At 39.8% G+C, this 16,073-nt stretch overlaps 1 protein-coding gene across 1 annotated transcript in view; it reads right to left on the reverse strand.

Moving 5' to 3' along the window:
- The window catches only part of SPEF2 (sperm flagellar 2), a 331,758-nt gene that overhangs the window by 202,603 nt on the left and 113,082 nt on the right, over positions 1 to 16,073 (reverse strand). Inside the window, exons 10-13 of the mRNA XM_006902126.1 lie at positions 11,730 to 11,949; positions 9,320 to 9,474; positions 7,159 to 7,234; positions 1,441 to 1,502 (exon numbers count right to left, since the gene is read on the reverse strand). Coding sequence (XP_006902188.1) covers positions 1,441 to 1,502; positions 7,159 to 7,234; positions 9,320 to 9,474; positions 11,730 to 11,949 — 513 coding nt within the window. The remainder of the gene's footprint in view (positions 1 to 1,440; positions 1,503 to 7,158; positions 7,235 to 9,319; positions 9,475 to 11,729; positions 11,950 to 16,073) is intronic.

The following is a 16,073-nucleotide window of genomic DNA, read 5'->3' on the forward strand; positions in this document are numbered from 1 at the left end:
GGTGAGGTTGGCACAGGATAGAATGGCGTTTAGGGCACTTGTACATAGGGTCACTATGAGTTGCAAGCGACTCGATCGTGCATAACAACAACAACGTGGAATATTTTGGCTGGTAACACGCTATATAATTAATTTATATGTAATTCATTATGGTTTATTATATATCCTTCCTTAATTTAAATAGAAATAGACTCCATAAGGGTGTGGACTTTATTTTTCTGTTTATTGATGTATCCAAATATTTAAAGTTGTGTATAAACTGTTTACAGAACATGCATGGAATTTTTTAGGGGAGAAATGAGTCTTGCATTTATAAATAGAGAATTATACTTACCTTTTCTGTTAACTTTAATTTTAAATATATACAGTAGAAAGTAAAAAGTGGCCTGCATCCAATGCCCTGTACCATGTGCCTCTGAACCAGTCAGGTGTATAGTCTGGTGTTTATCTTTCCAACCTGAGTCTAAAACATCACACAATAGTTTTCCATGATGAAATAGATAATAGAAGGAATCATCAAATGCAGTAAACAAATTAAATACTACTTATTTAATTTGGTAATATTATTTGAGAACTAGAAAAATAAAAAATGTCTTCATTCTCAGTGAAGAAATAGTTAGAGAAGTGCTATATACATATTCCAAGGATGGCTAAAAAAAAATCTGTAGTCAGCAAGCAAGAATAAATTCTGGGAAATAATTCCAAGGTAAACCTATATAGTTACATGCTGTGGAGCTAGAAGAGGCTCATGGCTGACGCTCCGTGGGTTTTCAGAGTCAGGAAATCTCATGGGAGGAGATCACCTGTCTTTCTCCCTAGGAGCAGCTGGTCCATTTGAATTGTGTGCCTTTGGGTTGGCCACAAAAACACCACCAGAATCCTTACGTGAAATAAATTGTTAAAGTGCTCAGCTGCTCACCTGAAGTATGGAGGTTCAAGTCCACCCAGAGAGACCTTATTTGAAGAAAGGCATAATGATTTGTTTGTAAAAACTCAGCTATTAAAAACCCTACTTGGCCTGTCTTTAGTTGGACATTCATGGATTTCTCCTATGTTAGAACTGATGTGATGGCAACTGGCTCTGATAGAAAGAAAAAAATACATGAAAAAAGTGAATTCTCTTCTAAGTGCAAAATAAAAATGAAGTATGTGCCTTCTTACCTGGCAAAATCAAATTGCAAGCTCTACCATTTTAGATAAATAAAGAATATTATGTAAACTTACTATTCTAATTTTAGACCAGAAAAAGAAGGAGAGGGATTAGGCTATTTATCATCAGATTTACTCTAACCAATGAGGAATCCTTTGTAACTTTATCCCATGTGAAGACACACCGAGAGACCATGAGTCATATTGCACTCAAAATATTGGTGGCCAAAGCTATAGGACTTACTTTGGTGAAACTATCAAAATACTGGTGGCTGAAATTATAGGACTTACTTTGGAGAAACTATCACTGGTTTTGACTTCTTCATCTTTGAGTGTTTCATCAGTATTAGCAACTAGTAATAAGAAAAGTAATAATAACAAAGACTCAGTATTTATAACCAACAAGGAGGCCAGTATTTTAATCTATGTTTGGAGAGCTATGCTGGCCTAGTGGACAGAAAGTTAAGCTACCAAGCCCAAGGTGGGTGATTTTAATCTGCAGCCCTCAGACCTGGTTCAATTTATTTTTGGTCAAACATTCTTCTAGGTGGTGTAGCACTGGTCTGTGCATTGCTGTACAGAGGTAACTCGTTGTTGCTACGATGCTAAACACTGTGACACTGATGTATCAAATTTGATAATGGTTACCCATGGTGGACAGTTTTTGGTGGAGCTTCCTGATTAAAACAAGCTTGGGAGCAGGAGTGGCATCCACTTCTGAAATGGCTTGCCTCTGGAAACTCTAGGGACAGTGCTCAGGCCTTTCGTCCATAGCGTCGCTATGAGTCATCTACAACTCGACAGCACCTACCAACAATCACAACAACAACTGTGTTTGGACAGGTCGGTCATTGTACTCAACCCTGTCTGATACACTTAGAAGAAGACAATGACAGAATCACCCCTGCAGGACTTTTATTTCCACTCCCACCCTTTCTTGTGGGATGACCTGAACGCATACATAACACAGTTCATAACAAGCATAGCTTAAGAACATTTGCACTCTCGCTTTGTTTGTAGGAAGAAAAGAGTCAAGTTCTCAAGGAATATTGCTCATATGTAACTTGCTATACTTTTATCTTTCTGCTAGTAAATTATAGATAATATTTTTCAGAGTAGAGAATTCTAGAAGTTACAGAGGTAAGATCTATGCTCAAAAATTAGAGCATAAATATCAGGATCCAAAGAGGGTGGGGGAGGGTGGAAGGAGAGGGATGAGGATGTGCAGGAGGAGGGGGGATTAATCATGGGGTTGTACAATTTGAAGGATGGAGAAGTGAGGGAAATTGGAAGAATCTCTTCTTGAAAATAATGTATTCAAATTTTATAAACTGGTATTAAAAAAGTCAACTTGGGGAGGGGGAAGGACGGGAGAGGGGGTAAAATGTGCAACAGTGAATGAATGAAAATGTAACTTTTCTGTAAACTTTTGTTGAAATCACAATTAAAAGAAAAATTTTTATTAAAAAAATAAACAAAACAAAACAAAACAAATCTCATCAGTTTATAGATGGTGACTGCAGCAATGGGCTTGAATGTGTCAGAGATTGTGAGGATGTTATGGGATAGGAAAGTGTTCAGATCAGTTGTTCATAGAATTACTATGAGTTGGACCTGACTGAAAAGCACCTAACAACAATACCACCACCATATATAATCAAGTGGACTGGTGTTGTGAGTAAGGTGCTGCTGAGATTGCTCCAATTTATAGCAGCCCAGTGTTCAAGAGAAGAAACCCTACCTGATTCGGTATCAGCCTCACAATTATTCCTGTTGCTGGTTTGGTTTTGTTTTTTCCTTTTTTTATCCCACCTGAATTTCAGAACCATCTCAGGAAAAGGTTTGAGGCTTTGAACACTAATGAACGAAGGCCAGATGAGTTGTGGGAGGATATCAAGGGTATCATCCAGAAGAGTGCAAACGGTCATTGCAAAGACAGAAGAGGAAGTGAAGACCAAAATGGATGTCAGAAGAGACTCTGAAAATTGCACTGGAGTGCAGAGAAGCCAAAGCACAAGGAAGAATTTAAGATACGAAAGAGTTGAATAGAAGATTTCAAAAGGCACCATGGGATGACAAAGCAAAATATTACAATGAAATGTGCAAGGAGTTGGAGTCAGAAAATCAAAAGGGCCAACTCGCTCAGCATATCTTAAGCTCAAGGAACTGAAGAACAAATTCAAACCTCGAGTTGGTATAATCAAGGATGCTTTTGGCAGAATGTTAAATGATCCAGGAAGTATTAAAAGAAGATGGGAAGAATATACTGAGTCACTGTATCGAAAGGAATTGGAAGAAACAGAAGAATTTCATGAAACAACATATGAGCAAGAGCCTATGGTGATGAAAGAAAAAGTTCAGGCTGCTTTGAAGGAAATGGCAAAAAATAAGGCTCCAGGAATAGATGGTATACCAATTGACATATTTCAGCTAACAGATGCTGCCCTGGATGTGTTCACCAAGTTGTGGCAGGAAATTTTGAGAACAACCACTTGGCCAACTGACTGGAAGAGATCTATATTTGTTCCTATCCCAAAAACAGGTGACCCAACCGAATGTGGAAACTATAGAACAATCTCACTTATTTCACATGCAAGCAAGATTTATGACTGGAACAGCACATCAACAGAGAACTACCAGAAGTCCAGGCTGGGTTTAGAAGGGGTCGTGGTACTAGAGATATTGTAGCTAATGTTATATGAACCTTAGCTGAAAGCAGGGAATAACAGAGGAATGTCTATCTGTGTTTCATTGACTATGCAAAGGTATTTGACTGTGGTGATCATAATAAACTATGGCTGACTCTGAGAAGAATGGGAATCCCAGAACACTTGATTATTCTAATGCAAAATCTATACTTGGACCAGGAGGCAGTCGTCAGAACAGAGCAAGGGAACACTGCATGGTTCAAAATTGGGAAGGGCATACGCCAGAGATGCATCCTATCTCCATACCTTTTCAACCTGTATGCAGAAAAGATTATCCGGGAGGCTGGGCTCTATGAGGAGAAATGTGGGGTCAAGATTGGTGGACGATTTATCAACAATCTGCGTTATGCAGATGACACAACCCTGCTTGCTGAAACTGAAGAGGACCTGAAAAACCTGCTGCAGCGTGTCAAGGACTGCAGCCTACAATATGGATTGAGGCTCAATGTCAAGAAGACAAAGATTCTCACCACTGGACCAATTGGCAGCATCGGGATGGATGGTGAAGAGATTGAGATTGTACACAGCTTTAGTTTGCTTGGCTCCACAGTCAACAGTCTTGGCACCAGCAGCCAGGAAATTAAAAGGCGTATTGCCATGGGAAAGTCTGCTGTTAGGGACCTCTCCAAAGTACTGAAGAGCAATGGTGTCTCTCTGGAGACTAAGGTGCGTCTGATACAGGCCATGGTCTTCACAATCACTTGTTATGCATCAGAGAGTTGGACAATGACCAAGGAGGATAGAAGGAGAATTGATGCCTTTGAGCTGTGGTGCTGGAAAAGAGTATTGAGAATACCATGGACTGCTAGGAAAACAAACAGATTTGTCCTGGAAAGGGTTAAACCGGGTGCCTCCTTGGAGGCAAGGATTCTGAGGCTCCGTCTAACATACTTTGGACATGTTGTGAGGAGAGACCGGTCCTTGGAGAAGGACATCATGCTTGGGAGGGTGGAGGGACAGTGCAGGAGGGGAAGGCCCTCTATGAGGTGGATTGATTCAGGGACTGTGATAATTGAGATGGGAGTGACAGAGACAGTGCAATTGGCACAGGACAGAGCAGAGTTTAGGGCTGTTGTACATAGGGTCACTATGAGTCGCAAGCAACTCGACGGCACATAACAACAACAACATCATTTTTTTAATTAATTTTAATGAATTTGGATTTCCATTCATTCACTGTTTCACTTTTCTCTCTACAGCCCCCCCCCCAGTACACTCTTCTCTTTGAAAAGTAAAAGAAAAGTTCCCCCATTGTTTTACAATCCATCTCCCCAGATCCACTCCACTATGCATCCTTCGTTCTGGACTCCTGTCATGACAACGATACCTAATCACATATCTGTTTTAAACAGTTTTCTCCCTCATCTGTTTCAATGCAGTATACCTCATTTATCCCATCTTTCTCAGTCTGCCCCGGAACCCTGATGTCAGTCCTGTTTTACAACAGTGGCACTATTCAATATTTTCCCTTTGTGACTGAGATATTTCACTCAGCATAATGTACTCCAGGGTCACCCGTTTTTAATAATATTGCATGAATTCCTGGTTTCTCAATGCAGTGTAGTATTCCATTGTGTGACTATACCACAGCTTCTCTATCCATTTGTTTGTTGATGGTCACTTAGGCTGTTTCCAACTCCTTGTTATTGTGAACAAAGCTGCGATAAACATGGGTGTGCATATATCTGCTTAGGTGGCCGTTATAGTCTCTTTGGGGTATATTCCCAGTAGTAGAATTGCAGAGTCAAATGGTATTTCTATTTGCAACTTTTTGAGAAAGTGGCACACTGCCTTCCACAGTGGTTGAAATATTTTACACTTCCACCAACAGTGAATAAGGGTTCCAGTTTCTTTGCAACCTTGCCAGCATTTGTTGCATGCTGTTTTGTTAAATTTTGCAATTCTGACTGGGGTGAGATATCTCATAGTCATTTTGATTTGAATCTGTCTTAGAGCTAGAGATTTTGAACATTTCTTTATGTGTTTGTTTGGCATCTGAATGTCTTCTATGGTGAAGTGTCTGTTGATATCCTGTGCCCATTTTTCAATTTTGTTGCTTACCTTTATCTTGTTGTGGCATTTGAGTATTCTATAAATTCTGGATATAAGTCCCTTATGTGACATGTCATTACCAAATACTTTCTTTCAGTCTGTAGCTTCCCTTTTTACCCTGCTGGAGAAGTTTTTGGATGTGCATAGGGATTTTATTCTTAGAAGATCCCATTCATCTATTTTATCTTCTCCTGGTTGTAGGTTTTTCAGGATGCTTGGAAGACTGTTTATGTTGTGGATTAGGACTTCGTGAGTTCTTCCAAGTGCCATTGAGTTGACTGTGAGGATAAGTAGTGATACGTATGCATGAGAGATCTGAACCTTGCCCTATCCTATACCACTCTCATCGTCTCCGATATGCTCAAGCCCACCGTTAGTCACTGTGTCTTTATGACTGGCTTTCTCTCTTTCTCTGACCCTCCACTCTCCCAGCATGATGTCTTTTTCTAGGGATTGGGCCTGCCTGATAACATGCACAAAGTAAGTGTTTACATTTACTGTCCCACTCACTGTGTTATTAGATTTAGGCAATATAGTTTATTTCCTGTATCACTCACAATAATTTTTAAAAGTCATTGAAAAGGGACAATCTCCCTTTTAAAAGATGACAAAGACAATCAAGCCCTCTGGTAGAATTGTTAAACTCATACCAAATCTATACTTCGTGTAGGGGTGATGACAGTGATGTCACAAGAGGATCAGAGTTTATTCTAGAATACAATGAAATTATCTAATATGGCAACAACTTTTATTACCATTGACTACAATAGTCAATAAGAACTATTAAAACTTAGCAGGGGTTTTGTTCAATTATTTTACAAAGAATGTGAAGTATAAGAGTCCAGAGGCCATGGGAGATTATTTTTTTTTAGGCTTCGAAATTTCTTTCTAATTGCCTTGCTCAAAGATGGAAGAAACTGGCCTGCTCAAAGGAACCACTGGTGAGTGGCCACTGTACTGAGGAAACAGGAAAATCCTTATTCCCTATGAAGCTGGGAAGAGTGAGTGTGATTTATCCTGGCTGTTCTTTACAAAAAGGGGGCAATGTCTTACCACAGAAGGGTGAAAAAGACTCCTTTGCAATTTCCCCATCTCATTTGGCAGTTGTTGCAACAGGTTAGGGAACTCCGTCCTCCAAAGGACCATGTGGACAAGTGTGCACTCCTGCCCTGCATTCTGGTGCTCACACACATGTTGTCTGCCTGTCTGTGTCCTAGTGCAAATACAGGATGATTTGTTTTTCTACCACAGGTAAGTCTATCTTTACCTTCTGGGTTTGGCAATGAGTCACCTGAAACTGGATCAGGTGATGCATTTTGTTGATCCTTAGGGAATAGATCAGCTGATGCATTTTGTAGATCCTTGGGGAATAAAGTACACAGAGACACACAAGTAGGAATAGATGTTAGCATTCTCATATTTGATTGTTTCTATGTTTGTTTCTGTAATTAAAGATTTTAGAAAAATACACTATTTTGTCCAGAGCAATAGTAACTCTGAAGACTGGTATTTCTGCCTTAAATAACACATTGGAGAAAGAAACACAAGTTAATGATAATTTCACTTATAGAGACACTAGTAACTTGTGGTGTAATCTGCCTGTGAAACAGCTGTTAGTGGCAATTTCATTGTTGTGAATTCAGACCCTCATCACCTCTGACACTTCTTTGGGTTTCTGAGGCTGTAAATCACATGGGAAGAGACTGTCCATCTTTCTTCTGTGGAGTCACTGGTGGATTCGAACCACCAGAGAGATGTGTTACCTTTGAGTTCTCAGTGCACTTCCCTATGGACTCTGTACAGTACAGCCATTGCCATTCTGGTTATATCATCGACACTGGAGAGAGCTAAACCTCTACTCCCAGCACATACACACCCCAGCCTCCTTGCACCCTTTGGATCTGATGGCTTTTTAGTCAGAAAATGATGTTCACATCACTGAAATGGGCACAAAGAAGTTATATCTCTCAAGACCACCACTGCAAAGCAAAACTGGTAAGAGGGATGGAACAGCAGCTTCCCTTCTGGTATAACTACCTACAAAGTCTCACTCAATTCACTGTCATTAAGTCTCAACTGATTCATAGATGACCCTCCAAAGGGTTTATGGAGGCCATAAGTCACACAAGAGGAGAACGCCTTTCTTTCTCCCACTGAGCTGCTGCTGGATTTGAACCACTTTCCTTTAGGTTAGCATCATGATTCTCTATGGACGATACTATCAGAGATCCCTATCTAATAATACAACACACATACCTAAAATGTTACTCTAACTGCAAGGTCATTTGTTCAAATCCACTGGTGACTCCTTGGGGGAAAAATGGGCACTCTCTTCATTCCATTCAGAATGGTAGACACAGATCACTGGTGATTGATGGACCTCTCCAAAGTACTGAAGAGCAATGGTGTCTCTCTGCAGACTAAGGTGCATCTGATACAGGCCATGGTATTTGCAATCACTTGTTATGCATTAGAAAGTTGGAAAATGACTCAGGAGGATAGGAGGAGAATTGATGCTTTTGAGCTTTGGTGCTGGAGAAGAGTATTGAGGGCACCATGGACTGCTAGGAAAACAAACAGATTTGTCCTGGAAAGGGTTAAACCAGGCGGCTCCTTGAGGCAAGGATTCTGAGGCTCTGCCTAACATACTTTGGACATGTTGTGACGAGAGACCGGTCCTTAGAGAGGGACATCATGCTTGCTAGGGTGGAGGGACAGCGCAGGAGAGGAAGGCCCTCTATGAGGTGGATTGATTCAGTGACTGGGGTAATCAGGATGGGTGTATCGGAGATGGTATGATTGGCACAGGACAGAGCAGAGTTTAGGGCTATTGTACATAGGGTCACTATGAGGTCGCAAGCGACTTCACAGCACATAACAACAACAATATAAAAATAACTGTAGGAAACATGATGTGAATAAAGAAATGTGTGGTGTGCAGTGTATTGAACAAAACACAATGCATGTGAATCTTGTATGCAAACCAATACACAGATACACACAAAAATATAGCCTCAGAAATTCAATGAAAGCTCACTATAAATTGGAATCAAATCCACAACAGTGAGGTTTGAGGTTCCTCCTCCAGCCTTTTACAACAAAGCCCTGGTGGTACAGTGGGGGAAGTTTTAGGTTATTAACTGAAAATCCAGAGATCGGATCTGTCAGTCACTCTGCATGAAAAAGATGTGGCGGTGTGCTTCAGCAAAGATCCACCATCTTGGAAGCTGGGGCTGGTCTACACCGTCTAACAAGGCCACTGTGAGTCAGAATCCACTCAAAGGCAGTGGCTTGGGTTCCTTTGCTGGAGGAGGCAGAAATTCTAACTCCTATTCTCAGAGGCTTTAGACTACCCAGTTTCCTGTCTCCACTGTACTAAGTTCAGAAAAGAAAACTAAAATCCCACTTGCCTGGCTTTTGTCATCGCCTTTTTGTAAATCTTGAAGGTCCGGTTGGTCTTCCTCTTGCAGAACTGGTAGGGGCTGGCTAACTTCTTCCTTGTCATGGAACGCTTGGATAGCTTCTTGGACAAGTGTGTCTATAGACAGGATCTGAACAGGAAAGTCTAGGGCATAAAAGTTAATGTTATCAAAAGCTTTTCATTTTAGAAAATGATATAATTATTCTTATGTAGCATCATGTGTTTTTATTTTACAAGCTTTCCTTACATATTTTGAATCCCTGGCATCACCTTTTGGACCAAGGGGCCTTTTCTATTTTTACTGTGGCAAAACTCACGTAACACAGAATTCACCATTTTAAAGTGTGCAAGGCAATGGCATTTAGGACATGCACAGTTTTCTGTGACTACTGGCACCATCCAGTTCTAGAACATTCTCATCACCGCAGAAGGAAATCACATACCTTCTCAAGACAGTTCTTTCCTCATCCTACCTTGATCTGCCAACTGCTATATTTCTCTATGGATTCCCCAGTTCTGGATATGGATTGAAATGGAATCATTCAAGCTTTCACACAGCATAATGCCTTCAAGGTTCCTCTGTGCTACATCATGTATCAGTCCTTAATCCCTTCTTCTTATGACTGAATACTTTTCACTGTATAGATGGATCATATTTTATTTATCCATTCATCAGCTGATGCATATTTTGATTGTTTCTGTCTTTTGGACATTGAGAATAATGCTGCTATGAAAATCTGTATACGTTTTGATGTGAATAGTTGTTTTTGCCTTTTTTGGTTGAAATGTTGAGTTCGATGTCAATTTTATGATTTAACTTACTGAGAAACTTTCAAGCTGTTTTCCACAGAATAGACCATTCTATGTTCCCACCTGAAATACATGTTTGTTATTAGGAGCTATTGAGTTGCATACAACTCATAGCGAGCCTATGAACATAGATCTGAACACTATTTTAGCCTGTGCCATCCTCACCTCTGACACACTTGAGCCCATTGCTTCAGTCACTATACTAATTCATCTCACTGAAGGTCTTGTTCTCTTTCAAGGAAATGTATGAGGGTTCCAATTTTCTTTTTATACTAGTTTATTTACAAAATTCAAATACATTGCTTTTCAGATCAGACTAGATTCCAATTTTTTAGATCTTTGCCATTTTTTTGGTAGTTTTCTGCTTGATTACACATGCCCTGAAGTAGTATATTTTTTTTTTTAAAATTTATTTTATATTGGTTTGCATACAAAGTTCATATACATGGTGTTTTATTTACATACATTGTGCTTCATATTTTCCTCTATTCACATTGTGTTTCACATTATCATTCTCATACATTGTGTTTTATAGAATTAATCACCATATTGTGGTTTTGTCAAATTGCTTTTTAAGACTTTCCTTTTACCATCCTAATAATGACTTATACTTTCTGTCTGGGAATGGGTACAAAATGGAATTGCACTGAAAATTTTATCTTCCAGTAGAAACAGTAACAGATAAGTACTTTTGACTGAAAGCTAATGAAATGGATGAAAACTTGTAATTTTACTTCAAGAGGAAAAAAGTCAGATACATTAAAGAGAAAGATAAATTAGCATATGTTAAAGAATCAAAACATTGAGTACTTTACCTGGTTTAGTATTTAAATTATTAATATCATATTTTATCAGTAATATAAGTAAAATAATAGGAGAAAGGAGAAAGAGTTATTATTTCTCTTCAGAGAATCTTTCTTTTCAGGAGAAATATGGGCAATCTCCTCCCTTAAAGAGTCATAGCCTTGTAAATTCAACAGAGGGTCAGCTAAGATTTGGGACCAACTCTGGCAATAATTGGAAGGAGGAGTGGCATCCACTTCCATAATAGCTTGCCTCCGGAAACCCTGTGAACCTGGAGAGGATGAAAGACACACAGTGTTGAGGACTCTCCTTCATAGGGTCGCGATGAGCTGCCTGCGACTCGACGGCACTTAACAACAACAACAACAACAACAACTGGCAATAAGTGAGTGTGTGTATGATATGACCAGGTTTGGGGACAATCTCAGCTTATTATGCTATACTCTCTAAAATGTTCCTACATACATATAAATGTTACCACTCCATTATGACCTGTTGAATTCAGATATTTTTTCAATTGACATGGTTTCTTCTATAGACACCCAATCTGTGTAAACACAATGGGAGGGAGGGAGGGGTAAGGAAGGAAGGAAGGAGACGACAAAAGAAGGGAGGGACGGAAGGAAGGAAGGAAGGAAGGAAGGAAGGAAGGAAGGAAGGAAGGAAGAAGACAAAAGGAGGGAGGTAAGGAAGGAAGGAAAGGAGGGATGAGGGAGGAAGGAGAGGAAGGGAGAGAAGGAACGGAGGGAGGGAAAAAGGAGGGAGGGAGGGAAAAAGATATGTACCTTTCTGTAGAGACTTGAGACTGGAAGTTTTTCCACTAAATGTTTTTCCCAATAAACACCCTTTAATAGCAGATGAAAGTAATTCTGGTTCTGTTGATTCAACTGGTGGAGGAAGAGTTTTTTCAAGTAGTCTGTGAAGTACATGGCCTAATATGCTGTTGTTGGAGGGTGGTAAATTATCAGCCATTTCTTCTGGTAAGGCCCACTCCCCAACCATATTCTAAAAAAACAAGCAAACAGAACAGAAACATCCTTAAAACTTGAATGTAGGCATATAAGAAACATGAATTTCATTAAAGGGAAACCAAAATTTTACCAAGTGTAATTCTCATTTTTCAGGAAAAGGAAAATTTAATACATTAAATACTTAATTATCATTTTCATTGATCATGTTCTTGAAATTATCCATTCAAATAACAATAATGAAATTATTGCTAGGTGAAGAATAGCAATGCTACTCTAAAATAATTAGAAATATGTAGCAATAGATGTTAACAAACTTAAAAATTTGGAGACAATCTTACGAAGGACTCTATTATAAAATTACAACAATAACATCAACATAGAGAGATAAGCTGGCCCAGTGGACAGAAGGCGATATTACCAAGCCAAAGGTGGGTGACTTTTAATCCGCAGCCCTTGGGCCTGTCTTTCATTGTTTTTGTTCAGACATTCCTCTAGGTCATATAGCCCTGGTGTACAAATTGCTGTACCGCGGTCACTTGTGGTTGCTGTGAGGCTGAACACTGTGACACTGATGTGTCAAATGTGTTAATGGTTGGCTACCCAATGTGGACAGAGAGTGGGGTGGAGCTCCGTGATTAAAACAAGCTTGGAAGGAGGAGTTGCAGCCACTTCTGTAACAGCTTGCCTCTGGAAACCCTACGAACCTGGAGAGAGGATGAAAGGCACCCAAGGGTCGAGGACTCTCCTTCATAGGGTCACTATGAGTCGCCTGTGATTTGACAGCACTTAACAATAACAACATTATAACATTTTTAAAATCTATTACTGGATGGTCATAACTAAAAATACAAGTAATTAAAATATTTGAAAATATGAACAACTATAAGAGAGAAAAAAATGGTGTCAAAGACATTCCTACAAAACTTGAAAACACTGATGATTTTACAGTTAACTTTTCACGACTTGCTTGAACAGAAACATATGCATCTTCTAAAGTTTTCTAGAATATTGGAAAAGCTTTCTAGTTCTTTGATCAGACTAATATAATCATGATACCAAAAAAAACAATGAAAGTTATTAACAAAAAAAACAACCAACATCTAAAGAAAATACTACATGTCAATCTTGGAATTATTTTGCAAGAATCATGCTATGGGCAAGATCTACCAGGCAAAATTATTCTACTTGACATTTTTTAAGATGACATTTTATTGTTGGGCAAAAGTTTACAAAAGCAAGTTAGTTTCCATTTAACAATTTCCACACAAAATTGTTCAATGCCAGTTGTTAGGTGCTGTTGCGTTGAATATGATTCAGCAACCCTAGGAACAACAGATCTGAATCCTGTTCTATCCTGTTCCATCCCCCAAATCAGCTACACTCAAGCCCACTGCTGCAGTCTCCATGTCAATCCATGTCACTGGAAGTCTTCCTCTCTTTACCGACCCTCTGTATTTACAAGCATGATGTCCCTCCCCAAGGAATAGCCTCTCCTAGAAGCATGCTTAAAGTATGTGTGAGGAAGCTCTCTCATCTTTGCCTCCAAGGAGCGCTTGGGCTGCACCTTCTGCAAGACATATCTGTTTGTTCAGTCCACACTTATTAATTTTCATCTGCTTGTTCTGTTACTCTAGTTTCCCTGTCCTCTTATCTTCTCACATTGAATTTTGATAAATTGTAGGCCTTTGAATTCACAGATGATTGTTAAGAAGGACAATAGCTTTTTGTGGGCCACTCTACATTCACTAAAATGTAACCTCTGGGAATAGATTTTAGGTTTAAAGAGCATCTCAGAGAAATAACCTCTGGGTGATCTTTAGTTCTCTACTGTTACAGTTTATATGCTTTCCCCACTCCAATGAGAATTGAGTCGTGCTTCATATTGTCTCCCAACTATTGTGACCCGGAGCAGAATGGCCAGGCACCTTCCAGTTCTTCTGATCTCAGTGTTGATGAGGTTGCAGCCCAGGGAGATCTGTTTCTTCTCTGATCTTTTTGTTACCATTTCACTTCTTACTGCTTTGCTCCTGGTGAGTCAAGCTTTATAGCTATGGTTTAGACGGCTGACCAACAGCTTTTAAGATTCCACATTGACTCATTTCTTTAGGTTGTATATTAAGGTTTTTGCAAACTGTTGTACATTAGTTGACTGAATTGTCTGAAGAATATGGTCTGAATATCTATGTTCTGATTTTTGAGGAAGTGCCAAACTGCCTCCCAGAATGTTTGTACCATTTTACAATCCCACCAACAAGGGATAAGAGTTCCTATTTTGCCACATCCTCTCCAGCATCTATTACTTGCTTCTCTGTTAAACTTTGCCACTGTTACTGGAGTGAGATGGCATCTCATTGTGGTTTTGATTTGCATCTCTCTTATTGCTAGTGATCTGGAGCATTTCCTTCATGTGCTCCATACAACCCAGCTATTCCACTGCTTGGAATATACCCTGAGAAAATGAGAACTGAGGCATAAATGAAGAACCAATGAACCTAAAGACCAATGTTCATAGCAGTGTTATTCACCATCGCAAGAACATGGAAACAGCCCAGATGTTTAACCACAATCGAATGGATTGAGAAATTGTGGTACATTCATACAATGGAATACTACACAGCACAGAGAAGCAATTATTTCATATATTATTACCTAGTTTGGGAAGGACTAGAGAGCATTATGCTAAGGGAACTGATTCAGTCCCACAAGGACAAATATTGTATAAAACCATTATTGTAGAATGAGTATGAGGGTCCAAAGCAGGGAGAGGGTTGAAGCAGAGAGATGAGGACGTGCAGGAGTGTAGTGGGGTGGTGGGTTAATCATAGGTTTATACAATTTGATGCAGGGGGGGTAGAGGGAAATCAGAAGAATCTGATCTGAAAAACAATGTATTTAAATTTCGTAAATAAACTAGCATAATAAAAAAATATGGTCTGAAGACTTTGATTATGTCTGATGTTGTTGTTGTTATTGTTATGTGCCATTGAGTCACAGGTGACTAATCGTGACCCTATGTACAAGAGCCCTAAACCCTGCTCTGTCCTGTGCCAATCTCACTGTCTCTGACACACCCACCCCAATTACCCCAGTCACTGAATCAATCCATCTCATAGAGGGTCTTCCCCTTCTGTGTTGCTCCTCCACCCTCCCAAGCATGATGTGCCTCTCCAAGGACTGGTCCCTCCTTTCAACATGTCCAAAGTATGTCAGATAAAGCCTCAGAATCCTTGTCTCCAAGAAGCCGCCCGGTTTAACCCTCTCCAGAATGAACCTGTTTGTTTTCTTAGCAGTCCATGGTGTATTCAATACTCTTCCTCGAGCACCACAGCTCAAAGGCATCAATTCTCCTTCTATCCTCCCTAGTATCCTCTGAAACATAACAAGTGATTGCAAAGATCATGGGCTGTATCAGACACACCTTAGTCTTCAGAGTGACATAATTGCTGTCCAGTATTTTGGAGATGTCAGACTTTCCTAACAGCAGACTTTCCAATCACAACATGTCTTTTAATTTCCTGGCTGCTGTTGCCAAGAGTGTTGACTGTGGAGCCAAGCAAACTAAAGCTGATGGGGATTCATATCTGTGTCTTCAGTAACCATATATCCCTGCACCTACATATTTGTATTTACACACACAGGACTGGGCAGAGTTTCATCCCATTGTGCCATTGTTCTGGTGACTGAGTAAGAATCAACTTAACAGCACCTAACAACACAACAACAGGGATACTTCTATATGTTCTCACATATGCATGCATGTGTACTTAACTTGTATTCAAATCTACTGCAGTGTTAGCTTAAAAACTGGCTTTTCTAGACATTACAATAGTCCCCCACCCCCCACAGTCTCCAGCTACTTTAACTGTAGAAACATGGTCTTGCAAATCATCAACAGCTGTGGGAACAGGATAATAGAGAATGTGCCTCCCCATATTGGGCAGCAAGACTTGAAAGAGACTGGAGTGAGACTCTGGTGGCAAGATCCTGATAATGGTGGTAGAGAGACTTTGCATTGCTGTTGAGAAACTGTGGGAAAGAGCGACATGAGACTTCTTGTATTTGTGCTGGCCACAGTTAAAGTTGACTTACAACTGGTCTGAAGCACACCTTGTTGGATGATTGAGGAAACCAGAGGCTTCTTAAATTTGTGTTTCTGAA

Source organism: Elephantulus edwardii, unplaced genomic scaffold (genome assembly GCF_000299155.1).
Source record: "Elephantulus edwardii isolate Elephantulus edwardi_28Jun2011 unplaced genomic scaffold, EleEdw1.0 scaffold00370, whole genome shotgun sequence".
Lineage (NCBI taxonomy): Eukaryota > Metazoa > Chordata > Mammalia > Macroscelidea > Macroscelididae > Elephantulus > Elephantulus edwardii.